The sequence below is a fragment of the Benincasa hispida genome, chromosome 3 (genome assembly GCF_009727055.1).
Source record: "Benincasa hispida cultivar B227 chromosome 3, ASM972705v1, whole genome shotgun sequence".
In the NCBI taxonomy this organism is placed as follows: domain Eukaryota; kingdom Viridiplantae; phylum Streptophyta; class Magnoliopsida; order Cucurbitales; family Cucurbitaceae; genus Benincasa; species Benincasa hispida.
In genome coordinates this window covers 52,851,495-52,867,603 of record NC_052351.1, presented here as the reverse complement: position 1 = coordinate 52,867,603, position 16,109 = coordinate 52,851,495, and the positions used below count along the sequence as shown (strand labels likewise).

General features: G+C 30.9%; 1 protein-coding gene across 1 annotated transcript; it reads right to left on the bottom strand.

Annotated features, from left to right (window-relative positions):
• Positions 1-4,087: 4,087 nt before the first annotated feature.
• On the bottom strand, positions 4,088-7,408 carry LOC120072686 (chaperone protein dnaJ 72). Its single transcript, XM_039025134.1, has 3 exons — positions 6,776-7,408; positions 5,294-5,363; positions 4,088-4,374 (listed from the first exon to the last, which is right to left on the bottom strand). Exons 1-3 carry the CDS (start codon positions 7,201-7,203, stop codon positions 4,315-4,317), a joined length of 558 nt encoding a protein of 185 aa, XP_038881062.1. The 5' UTR covers positions 7,204-7,408; the 3' UTR covers positions 4,088-4,314.
• Positions 7,409-16,109: the final 8,701 nt, after the last annotated feature.

Genomic DNA, 16,109 nt, shown 5'->3' with positions numbered 1-16,109 from the left:
AACTGCGAACTTAAAACTAACGAATCTCAAACTAATTGTTGGAGGAATTGTGGAATTAGTTTAGAAAACAAGAAAGTTATAAAAGGATAGCATAATCTTTCTTTTAGTAACCACCCTTCTATATATAACTATCGCATTTAACATAAACAAAATACTATAATTTATAACCACACAATATACTTTAAGGGTTGTTTATTTTTCAGAAATGTAGATAATTGGAATCTTTAGATGCCCTGAATAGATGTTCAGAACTACAAATGTTCGACATCATTTGATAATCATGTTTGTTTTGTAGGATTCCTACACAGGAATGCATTAAATTTACATAATATTCGAAGAATACTCTTAAATATATTTATTGGTTAATAAATAATACAATATAATTTGAACTTATATAACATTTTATTTTTATCAAATTTGAATTTCTTTTAAAATTAATATAGTTTTATTATTTTAATTGTTATTTTTCTCAACAAAATAATATATATTAATTTAAAGTTTTTATAAAATAAATACTAGTTTGAATTTGAATATCTTTGTACTAAAACATAGTCAAAGAGAGTAAAATACATATAGTTCACAGTATTTATTTTAATTATAAAATGAAAAAGAGAAGAGTGATATTTATATATATATGGAAAAGAGGTTAAAAAGTTATTAAAAAAGAAAAAAAGAAAAAAAAAGAAGCCCTCGGTAGAGGAATCCACAAAACTCATGTTTCAGGAGGACATCCAAAACTCCCGAGATGCCTGCCGTATGGGCATCATAGGATGCCCGAGAATCTCCAGATGCCCGGACATTTTACATTATCACAAAATAAATGCTGTAATCTGGATGTCCACTTGTTGTGTGCTCAATCATGCTCAAGAATATATACTCAACCTCTAATAATTCACACAAGTTTTCTCCTAAAAACCCAAGTATAAAATAATTAGGAGGTAGTTTCGGTGAGGACCGAGGTCGAGCATGGGATCTCAATTCAAGTAAGAACAAGTTCAGTTAGTGATTCTCTGCTGTCGAACACAGGGGTGTATTGTCAATAAATGGTGATGTAGTAATTTGTGTGACGCATAAACTAAATAAAGCAAATAAAGAAATTGAGAGAGTGTGTGAATGAGAATGTGATTGTGAACACGTAGCACATAAGTTGATTGAAAAATAAATAGATGAGAGATCAGAGTTGGAACAAGCACACGTATCCCTCTCATGCCTATTATTTATTCTTTTAGGGGGAGCTATTGTATTTGGAGTATTATGTTTTGAAAATTTATTTGATATTTCTACCCTCAAATTGATTTATGTGCTAAGTGTCTTTTTGTCCCTTATTAAGGGCCATTGTTCAATTGATTTCAAAAGGGAGAGAGATTTATGAAATTGATCTTAAAATTTATATGGTGCCTCTAAAATTTACAATGTTGTTGCTTATTTTTAGAAAGTATGTTGATAGGAGAATAATTGCGAAATTATGCTTATGCAAAGGTGGTCGTCAGAGTTGGTCATTAGGGTTGTCGTTGAAGATAGTTGCTGGAGCTCGGAGTTGATCGTCATAGATGGTCGTCGGAGTTGCTCGTGCGAAGGTGATTATTGGAGTTGGTCATTGAAGTTAGCTGCAGGATGATGGTCATCGAAGTTAGTTGCTAGAGTTGTCATCAGAAGTGGTTGCCTGAGTCTGGAGTTCGTCGTCAGAATTAGCCGCATGAAAGTGATCGTCGAAGTTACTTGTGTGAAGGTGGTCGTCAGAGTTGTTATCGTTGGAGGTAGTTGCCGAAGCTCAGAATTGGTCATTAGCGTTGACCTCCTAAGGTGGTCGTCGGGATATGTCGTCAAAGTGTGGTAGCGATAATCGCTGATGATGGCTGAAGGGTGGAGCCATTAAAAACATTAGATGAAGGAAGAGTTCAGATGAATTGGAGTGAATTGGTAAAAATAACCAACTCAACTCCGCCAACACTTAAAGTTGGTGAACCAAACATTGAGCCGTAATTTCTACCAACTCAACCTAACTCATGTTGACATGCCAAACACCTCCTAAGTAATCTTAAATTCCTAAATTTAAAAAATAGTTATAAATGGTTTATCTAGTGAAGTTGACCATTAGTTGAGAAAAACAAAAAAAGACGTTGCATTATTGACATTTCAATTTTTAAATGATGTCCCATATTCAATTATTTTCATATTGATTTTAGGTTGAGTAATTTTTTTTTTTACTTTTCTCTTTCCTCTATTCTGCTTCCTTCCACTTTTCTTCTATCCTTCCATTGAAAAGAAGAAAAAAAAATTAAGGCTAAATCGCAACAAATACCCTTGAATTTGTCTTTTATTTTAGGGTAAATACTAATTTATATCCCTAAATTTTCGGTCTTGTATCAATTTAAACCCTAAACTAATAATTGTATTAATTTAAACCCTGAACTTTGAAAATCGTATCGATTTAAACCCAAACTAATAATTGTATCTATTTAAACCCTGAACTTTTATAAATGTATTAATTTATGAACGGTCATAATTATATCAGCTTAAATCCTTCATTATGTTTTATTTTGATACAGTTATGAATGTTCAAAGTTTAAATTGATATATTTATGAAAGTTGAAGATTTAAATTAATATCCTTATGAAAATCCAAGGTATAAATTGATATAATTATTATTTTAGAGTTTAAATTAATACAAATTCTAAAATTTAGAGTTTAAATTGATATACCCAAAGTTAATGTTTAAATTGATACAATTTTTAGTTTGGGGTTTAAATTGATACAATCCTCCAAATTTAAGAGTATAAATCGATAATTGCCCTTTATTTTAAAAAAAAAATAGTCATATACTTTCAAAAGTTGCAATTTTACCCAACAACTTTGATAAACATTTCAATAATATCCATGAAATAGAATTTCAAACACAAAACGTGACTTAAAACTGTGCAACGATAACCTAAAATGATGTGGTAATCTAAATTTTCTTTCTAGATAATTGCTGCATCATTTCATATCTTAATTTGAAATAATATTATAACTTTTAAAAATATAGAAATGTTTTTAAACAAATTACAAAATTCGAGAGCATTTTCTATAATTAAACCGGAAATTAACTACTAATTTTTCGAAATTTAGATTGGTGTTAAAAAACACACTTAAAAATTAGATATCAAAATTTATAATAATAATAATAATAATAATAATAATAATAATTCAATAGGTAAAAATAGTATCTATAAGCTTTAATTCTAAACAACCAAATAGTTACCAAACATACCTAAATTATCACATTGATCAAACATTTTCACCACAATCTAGAATTATTAGCAGAAAATATGTCACATCAGTTTATTATATAATCTACGAGAGAAGACTGCTATGAAGCACAGACACAGATACGATTACACGATATGAATACGATCGGATATGGAAATTCGTCAATTTCTAAAAAACTAAGATGCGGATACATCTAAAGATACGTTATTTTTTATATATTTTTTAATATATATATATTTCTAAAAAACGAGGATACTGATACATTGAAGATACGTTTTTTTTTTCTTAATAAAATCTATGATATAGATAAATTTAGCATACACGTTAATAACAATAATACAAACACTTAAATACAATACAAAAATATATCTAAGATATTAAAAACAATAGTTAATGAAATGCAATAGAAAAGTGACTCATATTACAAAGAAGAAAAAGAATATTAGAGGGAGAAGTATGAAGATAAACGAAGAACTTTTTCATTGAATTGTTGAAGATATCCAAATGATTTATATTTTGGTGGACTTTGTGAGGACTCAAATGTGAAGATGAAGATTAGATGATTCTAAGTTTGATCTTTTATTTATTTATTTTCTTTTAGTTTTGGACTCAAGTAATGAATTTTTTAAATAGGTTGCCTAATTTTAGATTGAGAAAGATTAAATGAGTCGTTACTTGTATTTTTTTATTTGAAAAAAGATATGCGTAGAAATAGATACATCAAATTGCGTGTCAGATACGTATCTGAGAGTACCGGTATCCGATACGTGTCTAATACGAATTCTTTGCCTCACATGAAGTATCTTTGCTTCATAACAAGACTGCCTCCACAAGAAAATGCAGAACACTTAACAAAATTTGTATATAATCAATCAATGTATATTCACATAAAGGAGGGGTAAGAAAAAAGAGAGCATATATTACATTTCAATCAGCTATTTAATTCCTTGTATAGTCCAGTCAGTTTCAACTTCACTTGTGTGGAATGCCAACTCTACAGGAAGAGGACATGAAAACACAATCTGGTCTGCTGGTAGGACAAATGAATCCAAATGCAAACCCCTTTTAAGCATCTTCATGTGTTTTGGCTTTATTGATTGATTCCATGGCTTCTTCAAATGATTTCTGTATACAAAACAAACTCTCCCAGTCACAATCTTGACCATTCAATTGACTCGCCATCGTCAGACTCAGAATAGATGGAAACAGTCAAGTTACTCGGTTCGTAAAATCTGGAAATCGTACACTTTAATTTTCTAAGTAATTTAAAACACCTATATGATTTCAAATCTACACAGCACATGTTTATGCTTATTATATTTTGGGTTCATATGCTTTCAAATATTATGTTTAGTCCATGAACCATCATTGGCATTAATTTTACCTCACTTTCCAAATGAATTTAGATTTTCGTTATATGACCAACAGAAATGAATGATAAAAACTAGTCTTTTATGCAAAGTTTAAAGAATAAAATAGAACATTTGACACCATAAGGACCAACACAAGATAAGTCGGAGAACTCCCAACCAAAACCAGAAACATGTTTAAGACTATTTATAAGAAAATACATGTAAGGTTTGCAAAGTCTGGAAAAAGACAGGATTTTAAAAAGCCCTCTAAGGCGCGCGCCTAAGCATTTTAAGGCAAGGCTCATAAAATAAGGAGCGCATTCAGCCACGCCTTTTGTGAAGGCTAGAAAATAGTAATAATTAGGGATCTTCCTTCTTTATTAACTAAATAACAAATTTACCAAACTTAAATGCAAAATTTCTTAGGTTAAGGGTTTTTTTTTTCCACGTTTTCACTCCAATTATGCTTTTTCTACTCTATATAGTACTTTTATATATAGTGTCCCAAAAAAGAAAAAACAAAAACAGTCAGGCTTTTTTTTTTTTTCTTTTTTTCGGCTGAGAAGATTATTGCGTTTTATAGTGCCTTGAGCTTTAAGGAACACTCACAACAATGTTTCATATCCAGAAATGGTGGCATTTTGCTAGGTAAATAGGGAGAGAGGGAGGGAAGAGAACAAATAATTACATACCCCAGAATTATGCATCTTCCACAAAGCCTCCCCACTTGTGTCAATCGCGAACATGCCACCAACTAAAACACTGCACAAAATTTGTAAGAATGATAACTATGTCCCAGTCAAAGAGCCCATAGTCAATAAACTCAAAGCTCAAGATGAACTCAAACTCATATTATTCTCAATGGCATCTGTGATATTAGTCATCAAAACATCAACTAATTTAGGCATGTTTGATAATCATTTTTTTATTAGTTTTTGAAAATCAAGATTATAAACACTATTACTATTTCCACCTATAAGTCTCTTTATTTTGTTTTCCACTCTCGACCTATATTTTATAAAAACCAAACCAAGTTTTGAAAACTAAAAACATTATTTTCAAGAATTTGTTAAAGAGAAGGTGAAAACTAAAATGTAATCAAGGTGAGCCTTAACAACTTGATTATGTAAGAGTGTCCATAGCTGATGTAATGATCCAATTTTTAGCTCCCTCTGATATGTTTCGTTTTAAGTCCCTTTTCTCTCAAGTCAGCAGCAAACCTTTTCCTATTCTCAGATGTCTACTTCGAGCAACTTTCAGATTCAAACGGCAGTAAGAACTGGTATGGAGGAAGCTTATCCAGAGAATAACAAACCCCTCCCCACAAATCAAACGTTCCAATAAATTCTTGCTACCATTGAACCAAATGATCTTCGAATACATAACTTGACAAACGTTTCTGTGTAGGACTTAGTTAAGGTACCATACCAACCAACTACTTAGGGCTGTTTGGGGCCCAACATGAGATGATATATCCCCACATCCTATATCATTTCAAGACCCATTATCCTATCTCACCGATTTTAATTGTTTATGGGTCCATTTTAGGACATCAGAACTCCCCACATTCTATATCATTTCAGTGCCCCAAACAGTCCTTAGAGTGAGTTCGATATGACCATTGGAATGGCTAAAAGTTTTGTTAGCCAATAAAAACATTTTTCAAGGGGGTTAATTATATAGTCAACAGTGATCTGAAGATTCTGCAAACATTAAAAAGAACTACTACTTTTAGATGAAGTCTTGGGCTTGGTACTGCAAATTCCACCAACGTTCATACTAAATTATAATGCAGAACAAGAACACACACCGAAATTTATACGGAGAATAAGGAAATAAAATTAGGAATGAAAAACGCAGAGATGGAGGAGGCACACAGAAATAAACCAAAAACTGTGCCAATCTCACCTGCCAACAATCTGAAATTGGAAAAGTGAACTACATAGTCACATTTGAAAACAGGACTTGGAGAACGGGAACAATGGTGACAAGTATATCCAATCAAGGAATTGGCAAAAGGGATGAAAAATCAAGATTCAAGACAAGAATTCCAGGGTGCAAGGGAATAGGAGGATTTCTCTAGTGAAAGTAAGAGTTGAAGCAATTTGCTACGGGAATTCAAAACATAGATCGTATTGTTAAAGAACAAAAGGGCTAGGGCAGAGAATAAATACCCGGCGAAAGCACAATTGAGAAGAAATGCACGCGTGGTGAGAAAGCGCAGCAGCATATGAAAATTCGTAACCAAGCCATCGGCATTGAAACCAGAGCGAGAGGTAAATCCAGAAGAAGAACCATATCTAGGTCCACTCGCATGGGCATAAGAATTATAAGACGAATAATACTGTTGATTAACAGATGGACCAGAGGCACAACGAGAGCGAATATTGTAATCAGCACGCTTACAATCATCGCCAAGGATCTCATATGCTTCGGAAACCTGCTTGAATCTCAAAGTAGCAGAATCCTTTACTGCTTTGGGTGAATGGGAATGCTTATCAGGGTGAAATTCTTTCGCCAGCTTCCTGAATGCGTCCTTGATTTCTTCCTTCGTGGCGCTTCTGTTCAAGCCTAGCACCTTGTAGTGATCACGAACATCCATGCCCAACGATTCTCTCCGATCAATTGCCGCGGCGGAAGATGAATCCTTCGAGAAATGGAGTTGACGACGATAGGGATGGCTTCTTCACGAGAGGCTGGAATCTAGGGGCTTCCATGGAATCGAATCGAAGCTCTGGCTTCTGAGATGGAATTTGGATTCGCGGCAAAAAGGACTTCGTGGAACCGCCATGACCACTTCTCTTCGCCTTTCTTCCAAGAAATTCAAGGAAGCCCATATTGGGCCGCGCGTCAAATGCGGCCCAAATTAAGATCCAAACTTACAAATTTTGAGACATATTTGAAAGTTTATTTATCTACTTATTAATTAACGAGATAATAACGTATATAAATAATTGAATGTTTTATAATAATTTTTAAAATTTTAAATATATTATCGAAACTTTTAAAATTCAACGATATTTTTTTAATAAAGTACTAATAGTTTTATTCCAAAATCGATACATTGTTGGATTTTGGATTTTTTTTTTATAAAAAAAAAATTAAGAATATTACTGAAATTTTAAAAAATTCAGACTTTTTTTGAAATAACATACAAAGTAGGTTATACATATATAATTTAATTAAAAAAAGTTTAAATCGGTGAAACTAAAACTTCAGGGTCATTATTGATCGCTTACTAGAATATAGATAAAAATGAATTTTTTATTTCCTACTCGTGGATATGTAAGTCTTATTTATTTAGTTTTTCTGTTAAGATAAACAGTTGTAAGATTTGAGATCAAACCATCAATGACTTTTGATGTAGTTGTTGAATATTAAATTTCAATTAATCATGACTACAGACATCATTAATTTTAATTATTTATATAGTAATGACAAATTATATAGAGAGAGCCCGTTACAAAATAACATGTGTTCTTTAATTAAATAAAAAGTATGAAAAATTTGACAGATTAAACAATCTTGCTTGTTTATCGAACAAAATGAGTTAGTCCAATTAAATTATTCTTTATAGTGTTTGACAGGATTTATGGAGAAATTTAATATTTGATGATTTGATGATTTCTCTATAAAAAAAAAAAAAAAAAAAGTAAACTTTAATACTAAGTTTGTTTATCTCTTGATCAGCTTTTGGTTTATTGATCGAGTTGGATTGACCTTTGACTTGTTGATCGTGTTGAATTAACTCATGGTTTGTTGATGGAGTTGGATCAACCTTTGACTTTTTGGGTTTGGATGTTGCCTGATCCTCAAAGCTTCAGAGAAACTATATTCTTTGGAACTTGGATAAGAGATTCAGAATGAGCTTCAACAGAGTTATACTCTTTAAAACTTTAGTTCTTCAAAGTTTGGCGTTATATTTGCAAATCTTTTGAGCTTGAGAGAAGTTATAATATTTAGATCTCTAGAGCTCCAATCTTTGAAACTTTATATTTTCACATAACTTTGGCCTTTAGTTCTTCTAACCTCTCCCCTAAGTGAAGAGGTAAGGTCTTTATTTATAGAGTTTCACGAGTTTTACATGGGCTTGGGCCCAATTGCTCTTGGGCCCAAAAAATTGGGCTTTGCTTGGGCCCAATATCTTCTTTAGCCTAAATTTCCACAAGGAGCTTGAATTGTGTTGGACGTTTGGACTCAAGCGACTTTAATTACTCGCTCGATCCAATTTGTAATTTTCACATTAGACTTGAGTTTTCGTTGTGATGACATGACAACTAGTGATTCGCCCAAATTTTTCATTTAAGAATTGGTTTTACCCAAACCAACTTAACCTGACTTCACTAAAAATAAATTTGTGTTAAATTATAATCTAGCTATGATTCATAAGAGACATAATCCATAATAGTTAAATTCTCAAGAGATTGGGATCTCTTTGCAGATAAAAACTATTTAAAGACTTGAAACCCTTAACATGTGGGAATTAGACATTTGAAACATACAAAATTTCAAGATTTTGATTAATCAATTCTTTAAAAAGATCAATAAGCATATCAGGCAGAAGAATTTATAAAGGGAGTTTTGAATCGTGATATATTTTGATATTTCTTTTTTAAAAAATAACTAGGTGCAATTATCTTTATGTATTTAATTAAATTGTCAAATTATAATATGTCACGTAATAAATTATTCTTACTTCTTTTTAAAAATATTTTAATTATTTGTTTGTGTGCGGTAAGAGTGAGATTCATTGATACGGATAAAAGTATCATAAAAGCTCCATATTAAATATTAAAGTCCGATCCTCTCGATTAACTTGTACAAAGTTTAATTGATTTAGGTCTATATCTCTATCTAGATGTTCGAGAGAAAAAAAAAACACAATTATGAGAAATTTCATGTACTAATTTGATTGAACACTAAATAGTAACGTCACATTCATTAGCATGGGTGTTCATAGGTTGAGTTGGGTTAAATTGAAGTAGTTTTTAGACCCAACCCAATTGTTTGAGTCGTAAATTTCTTCAACCCAACCATGAGATACTAGGTTGGGTTGATTTGGGTTAATCGGGTCATTTATTTAAAATTTTGTTATGAAAATAAGTAAAATGTCAATATGCAAAAATTGTATATAATGCAAATTTTCGCTCCATAGTGCTAAAAACTATTTTTATAAGTTGTTAGAAATAAATTGTCTAAAAAAATGAAATTAAATAAAAAAACAAATATATGTATATATAATTGTATCATATCTAAAAAATCATAAAGTAAATTGATAATCCAATTCAAACTATAAGAGTTGGATTGAGTTATCGGTTTTTTTTGGATTATTGGATTTTTTTTAACACCCGGTTGATTAGTGATTGAGACCTTTGATTCACACGTATGGACAAAAAGAAATAGTAAAAAAATGGGATAAGCAGAGTCGTGGCACGTGCAGTGAGTCAGCTATTATTTTTATAGTAAAAAAGAAGGCACGTGAGAGACAGAGTGACACGTGGCATATTTAATAGGTCTCAACGTTCATGAGGGGGCTGACTCAGACGTAACAGTGCAACATTCATTTTGGCAGAAAAAAGACATCCCTCACTTCCCAACCCAACCACTAAACTACAAAATTACATATCATTTGCCTTTTTTTATAAAGGAAAAAAAAAAAAGTTTTCACTTCATCAATGGTCTCTTTTATCTCTCTCAAGTTTTGATGTTTATATCTATTTAAGAGGCTGTTTAGAGTACTGAAATGATATAGGATATGAGAAGTTCTGATGTTTCTGATTGAGTATGAACGATCGAAGATAATCGAGTATGTTCAAGCACTGAGATGATATACGATATACGGAAGGAAAATGACGGTGAGATACGAAACAAATTCCGAAAATGGACCCACAAATAATTAAAAATCAGTGAGATAGGATAATGAGCCTCTAAACAGTAAGATGATATAAGATGTAGGGATATACCATCTCATGTTGGGTCTCCAAACAACCCTTAATTGTTGTTTAAAAGTATTTAATAAATAATTGATTTTTCAATTTGTGTCTAGTAAATTCCTAAATTCTAAAAAATTTGAACATTTCTAGGTTAAATTTGTACTTTTGAGAATTTAGTATAAATAGACAAATCTTAATGTTCGGGTACTAAACATGTAATTTCAAAGAAAAAAATATTTAGGGATGTATCACAAGTTTAGTCATTGAATTATGAAATTTTGTGCTTATTTGGTACCAGAACTTTAAAGAATAATCTTTCTGGTCTTTGTTATATTGTTTTTTTTTTTTTTTTTTTTTTTTTTTTTTTTTTTTAAAAAAAAAAAACTTTCAAGGGTCTTTTATAGTTTCTTAAACTTTGATGAAGAATAATTATTTTGCTCATGACTCCTTTTGTATTATTTCCTATCTAATTTTCATTCATCAAGAGTATCTCAAATTTGTATGACTTGAAATTGTAATTATATTAACATGTTAGTACATATACCTAGAGTTATATAATTAAATTGTCAAAAAAAAAGATAGAGGTATAAAATAAAAATTAAAAAAATATTTTAAAAAAATCTATTATGATTAACATCTTCTTTCTGCTTCTAGTTTTACCGCATGTGGTGGGAAAGATAATTATTATTATTATTATTATTATAATATATATAATAAATATGAGTTCAATGATACGTGTGTTTGAAGTTTCGAACATTTGAAATTTTGATTGAATATTCATCATCTAAAATGTTATGAGGTTAAACTTCACTTCAAGCTCTATATTTATGATTTTATATTAAAAAAAAAAAAGAAAGAAGAATTAAAAAAAAAAAAGACCAGATGAATATTTTAAATTTTAATTATCAAATTTAAAAAACTCCATGTGTACCATGCTCAAAGGACCTTTAATATTAATATTGTGTTTTTCAAAATTTTAGAGAAATATTGTTGTTTTGGGAGTTCGAGGCTAGAAATCGAGGGTTGAGGATTCGATTAATGTAGAGGTCAAAGTTGAGAACTCGACAAACAAAGAAAAACTTGAAAATATTATGTATATTAGGGTTGTCGAGGGTTGAAGTTTTGACATACATAAGTCGAAACTTCAACCCTCGACAAGGAAGATAAGTGGGTGAAGCAATTTTGTGATGAGGATCTCGCTTTAGAAGGAAATCTCGCTAATTTGTGATGGGGATCTCGCTATAGAAAGAATCTCGCTAGAAATGTGGCCGAATCTCTGTGAGCATCGCTAGGAAGACAATTGTTAAAGAAATGCTTGAGGATCTCGCTCATAATTGTCTTTACTTTATTTACTTTCCATAGAAATATATAATAATATAACATGACCAATGAGAAAAAAAAAACATTAATAATCATTAATGAAAAATAAAACAATAAACAGATTTTGAATTGTAAGAGAGAGTGAGATTCTGAGCGAGATTGTGAGAGAAAGCGAGATTCTAAGAGAGAGCGAGATTGTAAGAGAGAGTGAGATTGAGAGAGCGAGACTATGAGAGAGAGCGAGATTGTAAGAAAGAGTGAGATTGTGAGCGAGAGCGAGATTGTAAGAGAGAGTGAGATTGTGAGCGAGAGCGAGATTGAGTTTAATTTGTTTTTATTTAATTTGAAAAGTTTAATTTGTTTTATTTTAAATATAATTATAAAAGTTTAATTATATTATGTTTAAAATAGTTATAAGAAGTTTAACTTATTGTTATGTTAAAAAGTTGATGTTCATAAAACTTAAAAAGTTTATGTTTATAAACTAAAAAATTTAATATTTTTGAATATACTTCTTATAAAAGGTATAATACAAAAAATTGATGTTTGTCTTTTTTTTTTTTTTTTTTTTTAGAAAATGGCACGCAAATTCTTGGGATTTTTGTTGTACAAATGGTAATATGATTAATACAAAAAAGTTGTACATTATTATTTTAATTAACTTATACATTATTCTTCTAATTAAGTTGTACATTATTCTTCTAATTGAGAAACAAATATTTTTTTTAATTAAAAATATAATATATATATATATATATAATATATTATATATATATATATATATATATTTTTCAGATCATGGCTTTAAAACCAGGACCTTGTTGATCCCGATGTTTTGTACGACCAGTCCATTCATCGATCATCTGTTTGTATGGTGAGATCGTACTACTGGAGAAATATCATGCAGGCGTCGAGAGGCAGTTCTCCAGTGCATATCCCGTCTCCACCCTCGACTGCTACTACTACTGCGCACAGATTCTATGGGTTTGCCAAATTAAGATTTATTCAGTTGGACTGGCATTTGATCGCACCTTTGGTTGAGAGATGGAGGCCCGAGACACATACATTCATTAGTCTGTTAGAGAGTCACTATCACTCTACAAACATAGCAGTGTGTTTTATTGTGTACCTGTTGATGGTGAGCCGGTCACTGAAGTGATGTACAATGACTGGTTAGAAGTTTCGACTGTACCTCGTGTGACCACCCCTCGCCGACAAGATTAAAAGATCAAGGTTAAGTTAATATTGCTAGGAACACAATTTTGTAAGCTCATAGATGATGCAGATGAGGAAACCGTCATAAATATGCGTGAAGCATATATACTACAAAATATGGGTGGAAGTCTGTTTTCAGATAAATCAAGTCATTTTGTTCACTTGATTCCTGCCATGTTAGCTAAACTCCATGATGCGGGGTGGTATTCGTGGGGTGGAGCATGCTTGGCATGGTTGTATAGACAAAAAATGCAAAGCAACAAGACCTGAGGTTCGAAAGATAGTTGGCCTCTCATACTTTTGCAACTATGGACTTGGGAGCGATTTCCAACAATGACTCCACAACTACAACATGTTAATGACACTCAGTTAGTTGGACGAGTCTACGGTTCTTGGTATGTTGTTTTAATTCAGTTTAATTTGTATATCATTTTCTGGTAATTTAAATTCTAAATTGTCAATTTAAAATTTAGGTGGAGAGACAGATTTTGTGTGACTAGAACAGCCACACATGTAGTCAGCCAATATAGATATATGTTTGATCTGCTTCAACCTGAACAGGTACATTACACCGAACCTAAGATTATTATTTATACACATTTTATTGTATTTGTCTTTAATATTATCTAATATAATTTTGTTGTTTCAGGTTATTTGGGAGCCGTACAAAAATTATTATGCATACTTTGCTTAATTTTTGTGACGAATGATTAGAACATATGGCGGACGATGAGTCCTCTCATATGTTTTCACATGTAATGAACATCTTTCCTGACAGGGTGATGAGACAATTCGGTTTTTAGCAGAATGTCCCATTGCCTTATAATACTGAACCTGTACTGCATGATATTGACCTAAGGACTGTCCGAAAAAGTTGCACATTTGTAGTGCGATGACATCTATGTGTAAGGTTATTGCAGTGGGGTTTTCTCTTGAACAGTTTGACATAGATGTCACTCCAAAATATATTCATGTATAATAATATCACAAGGCGCTACGTCACTCGTCCGGAGCAGCTGTGGGTCATGAAAAGAATATTATCTAATTATTTTAATTAAATTTATTTTAAATATTGTCTAATTGTTTTTATAATTTACAGAGATCGAACAACCGTAGACTCCGTTGAGTTGCGAATATCCGAATCAGGTCTTTGCTATATGTAGTGATAACCAAAGCTATATGGAGGAAATTCACTATATGTACGATATATCTATGTTCCTCCACCAACTCCTAGACGTAGAGGACCTGTTTGGGAAGAGGATGAGTATGATGAGGTTGCACATAATGTGGAAGAGTTGCCCCTATGATGTAGACACAAGTCCAAACTGATTATGTTAGTCCAATGGTGATGATGCCAACATTTTGGTTCATGACATTATGATCAGAGGCTGGTTCCTTCGTCTTCATAAGTGCATGGACGTGGTCGGGTCGTGGAGACATAATGAATATTTATATTATGAAATGCTTGCAGAGGTACCAGAAGCAACATCAAGAAGAACTCGAGCAAACCTCAAAGTTCGAAGTCGACGACGACAACCAGCTCGAAATCGACGACGTCCTCCTTGTGAACACATTGATTTGTAATTATTTTTATAAAATGAGATATTTAATTTACATTTTTTTATTTTATGAAATATATTTTATATATTATGAATAGTAATTATTTTGATATAAAGCTTTAAATGTCATTGACATAAATAATAACATCAGATAGTCTAAATCTAAAAAGTTAGTAAAAAAAAACTTCAATATTCAAATTTACAATTAAAATAATAATTTGGGGACATAATAAATCAAATCAACACTCAAAACCTTCACATGCAAGTCTATAAATAAGACTGCATTATTGATATAAAAACAGAATTTTAATCACAGTAGTGAGGTCGATAGTTTAAAGATTTTACAAATATAAATAACAGAAGTTTTAATCAGGTCGATAGTTTAAAAGATTTTACAATAATGATCTTGGATTCCTTTTGTACATTTGGTACCAAGATTTTGATGGAGTTTTTTTTTTTTTTTTTTTTTTTTTTTTTTTTTTAATTATTATTAATTAAAAAATAATTTTTAAGAGAAATTTTATAAAAAATGACTTTTTGTTAAAAAAAAAAAAAGAGAGAAAGGAAGAAAGAAAGAAAGAAAGTGGAATGTGTAATAATTAAAAAAAGAAAAAAAGGGAAATTTGTACGGATATCTCGCTCTCGCTCAAAATCTCGATCTCGCTCTCAAGATCTCGATCTCGCTCAAACTCTAGCTCTCTATTTCTAACACATCAAATAATTATGAATGTTATGAGGAAGGTCTCGGGAATGAGGAAGGTCTTTCGTTCTCTCCACATCAAATAATTATGAGGAAGGTCTTCGGAATGATAATTAAACAAACTCAATAATAATGTTAGGGCAAGGTCGAGGGTTCAAAGTTCGACGTACAAATGTAAAACGAAACGGGAAGGCCGAGGGTTCAAAATTCAACCTATCTAGGTCGAATTTTCAACCCTCGACTTATTTAAAAAAAACAACAACAATATTTTTCTAAATAGTTTCTAAAAGGACAATATCCTTTTAATTTTCCCTGCTCAAAGCATCAACACAATCCAACATTAATCCAATTTGTCTTATACTGTTTTAGGATTTTTTTTAAAAAAAAATGGCACTCTTTTTAAAATATTTGATTCTTATACTCTAAGTTTCATTCAATTTTAGTTCTTATATTTCAATAAATCTAAAAAAGCCAATGATGCTCGTTAACATTTTTTTAAAAAATTATTAACATTCTTTTTATAAATTTTAAAAATATATTTACATAATATTTTTTACATTAAAATTATTTTAAAATAACTAGATTTAAGATTTGACGAAAATATGTAAATTACATTTGAACCATTAAAAAGAATTACTATGAAAATAAAATAAGACCAAAATATAGAACAAAATAGTATTTTAACCATTTGAATAATTAATTATTTTTAGGAAATCAACCCTTTTATTTCTTTTTTTTAAAAAACCCTTTTATTTTAATGTAAGAAAACATCTGACAAAAA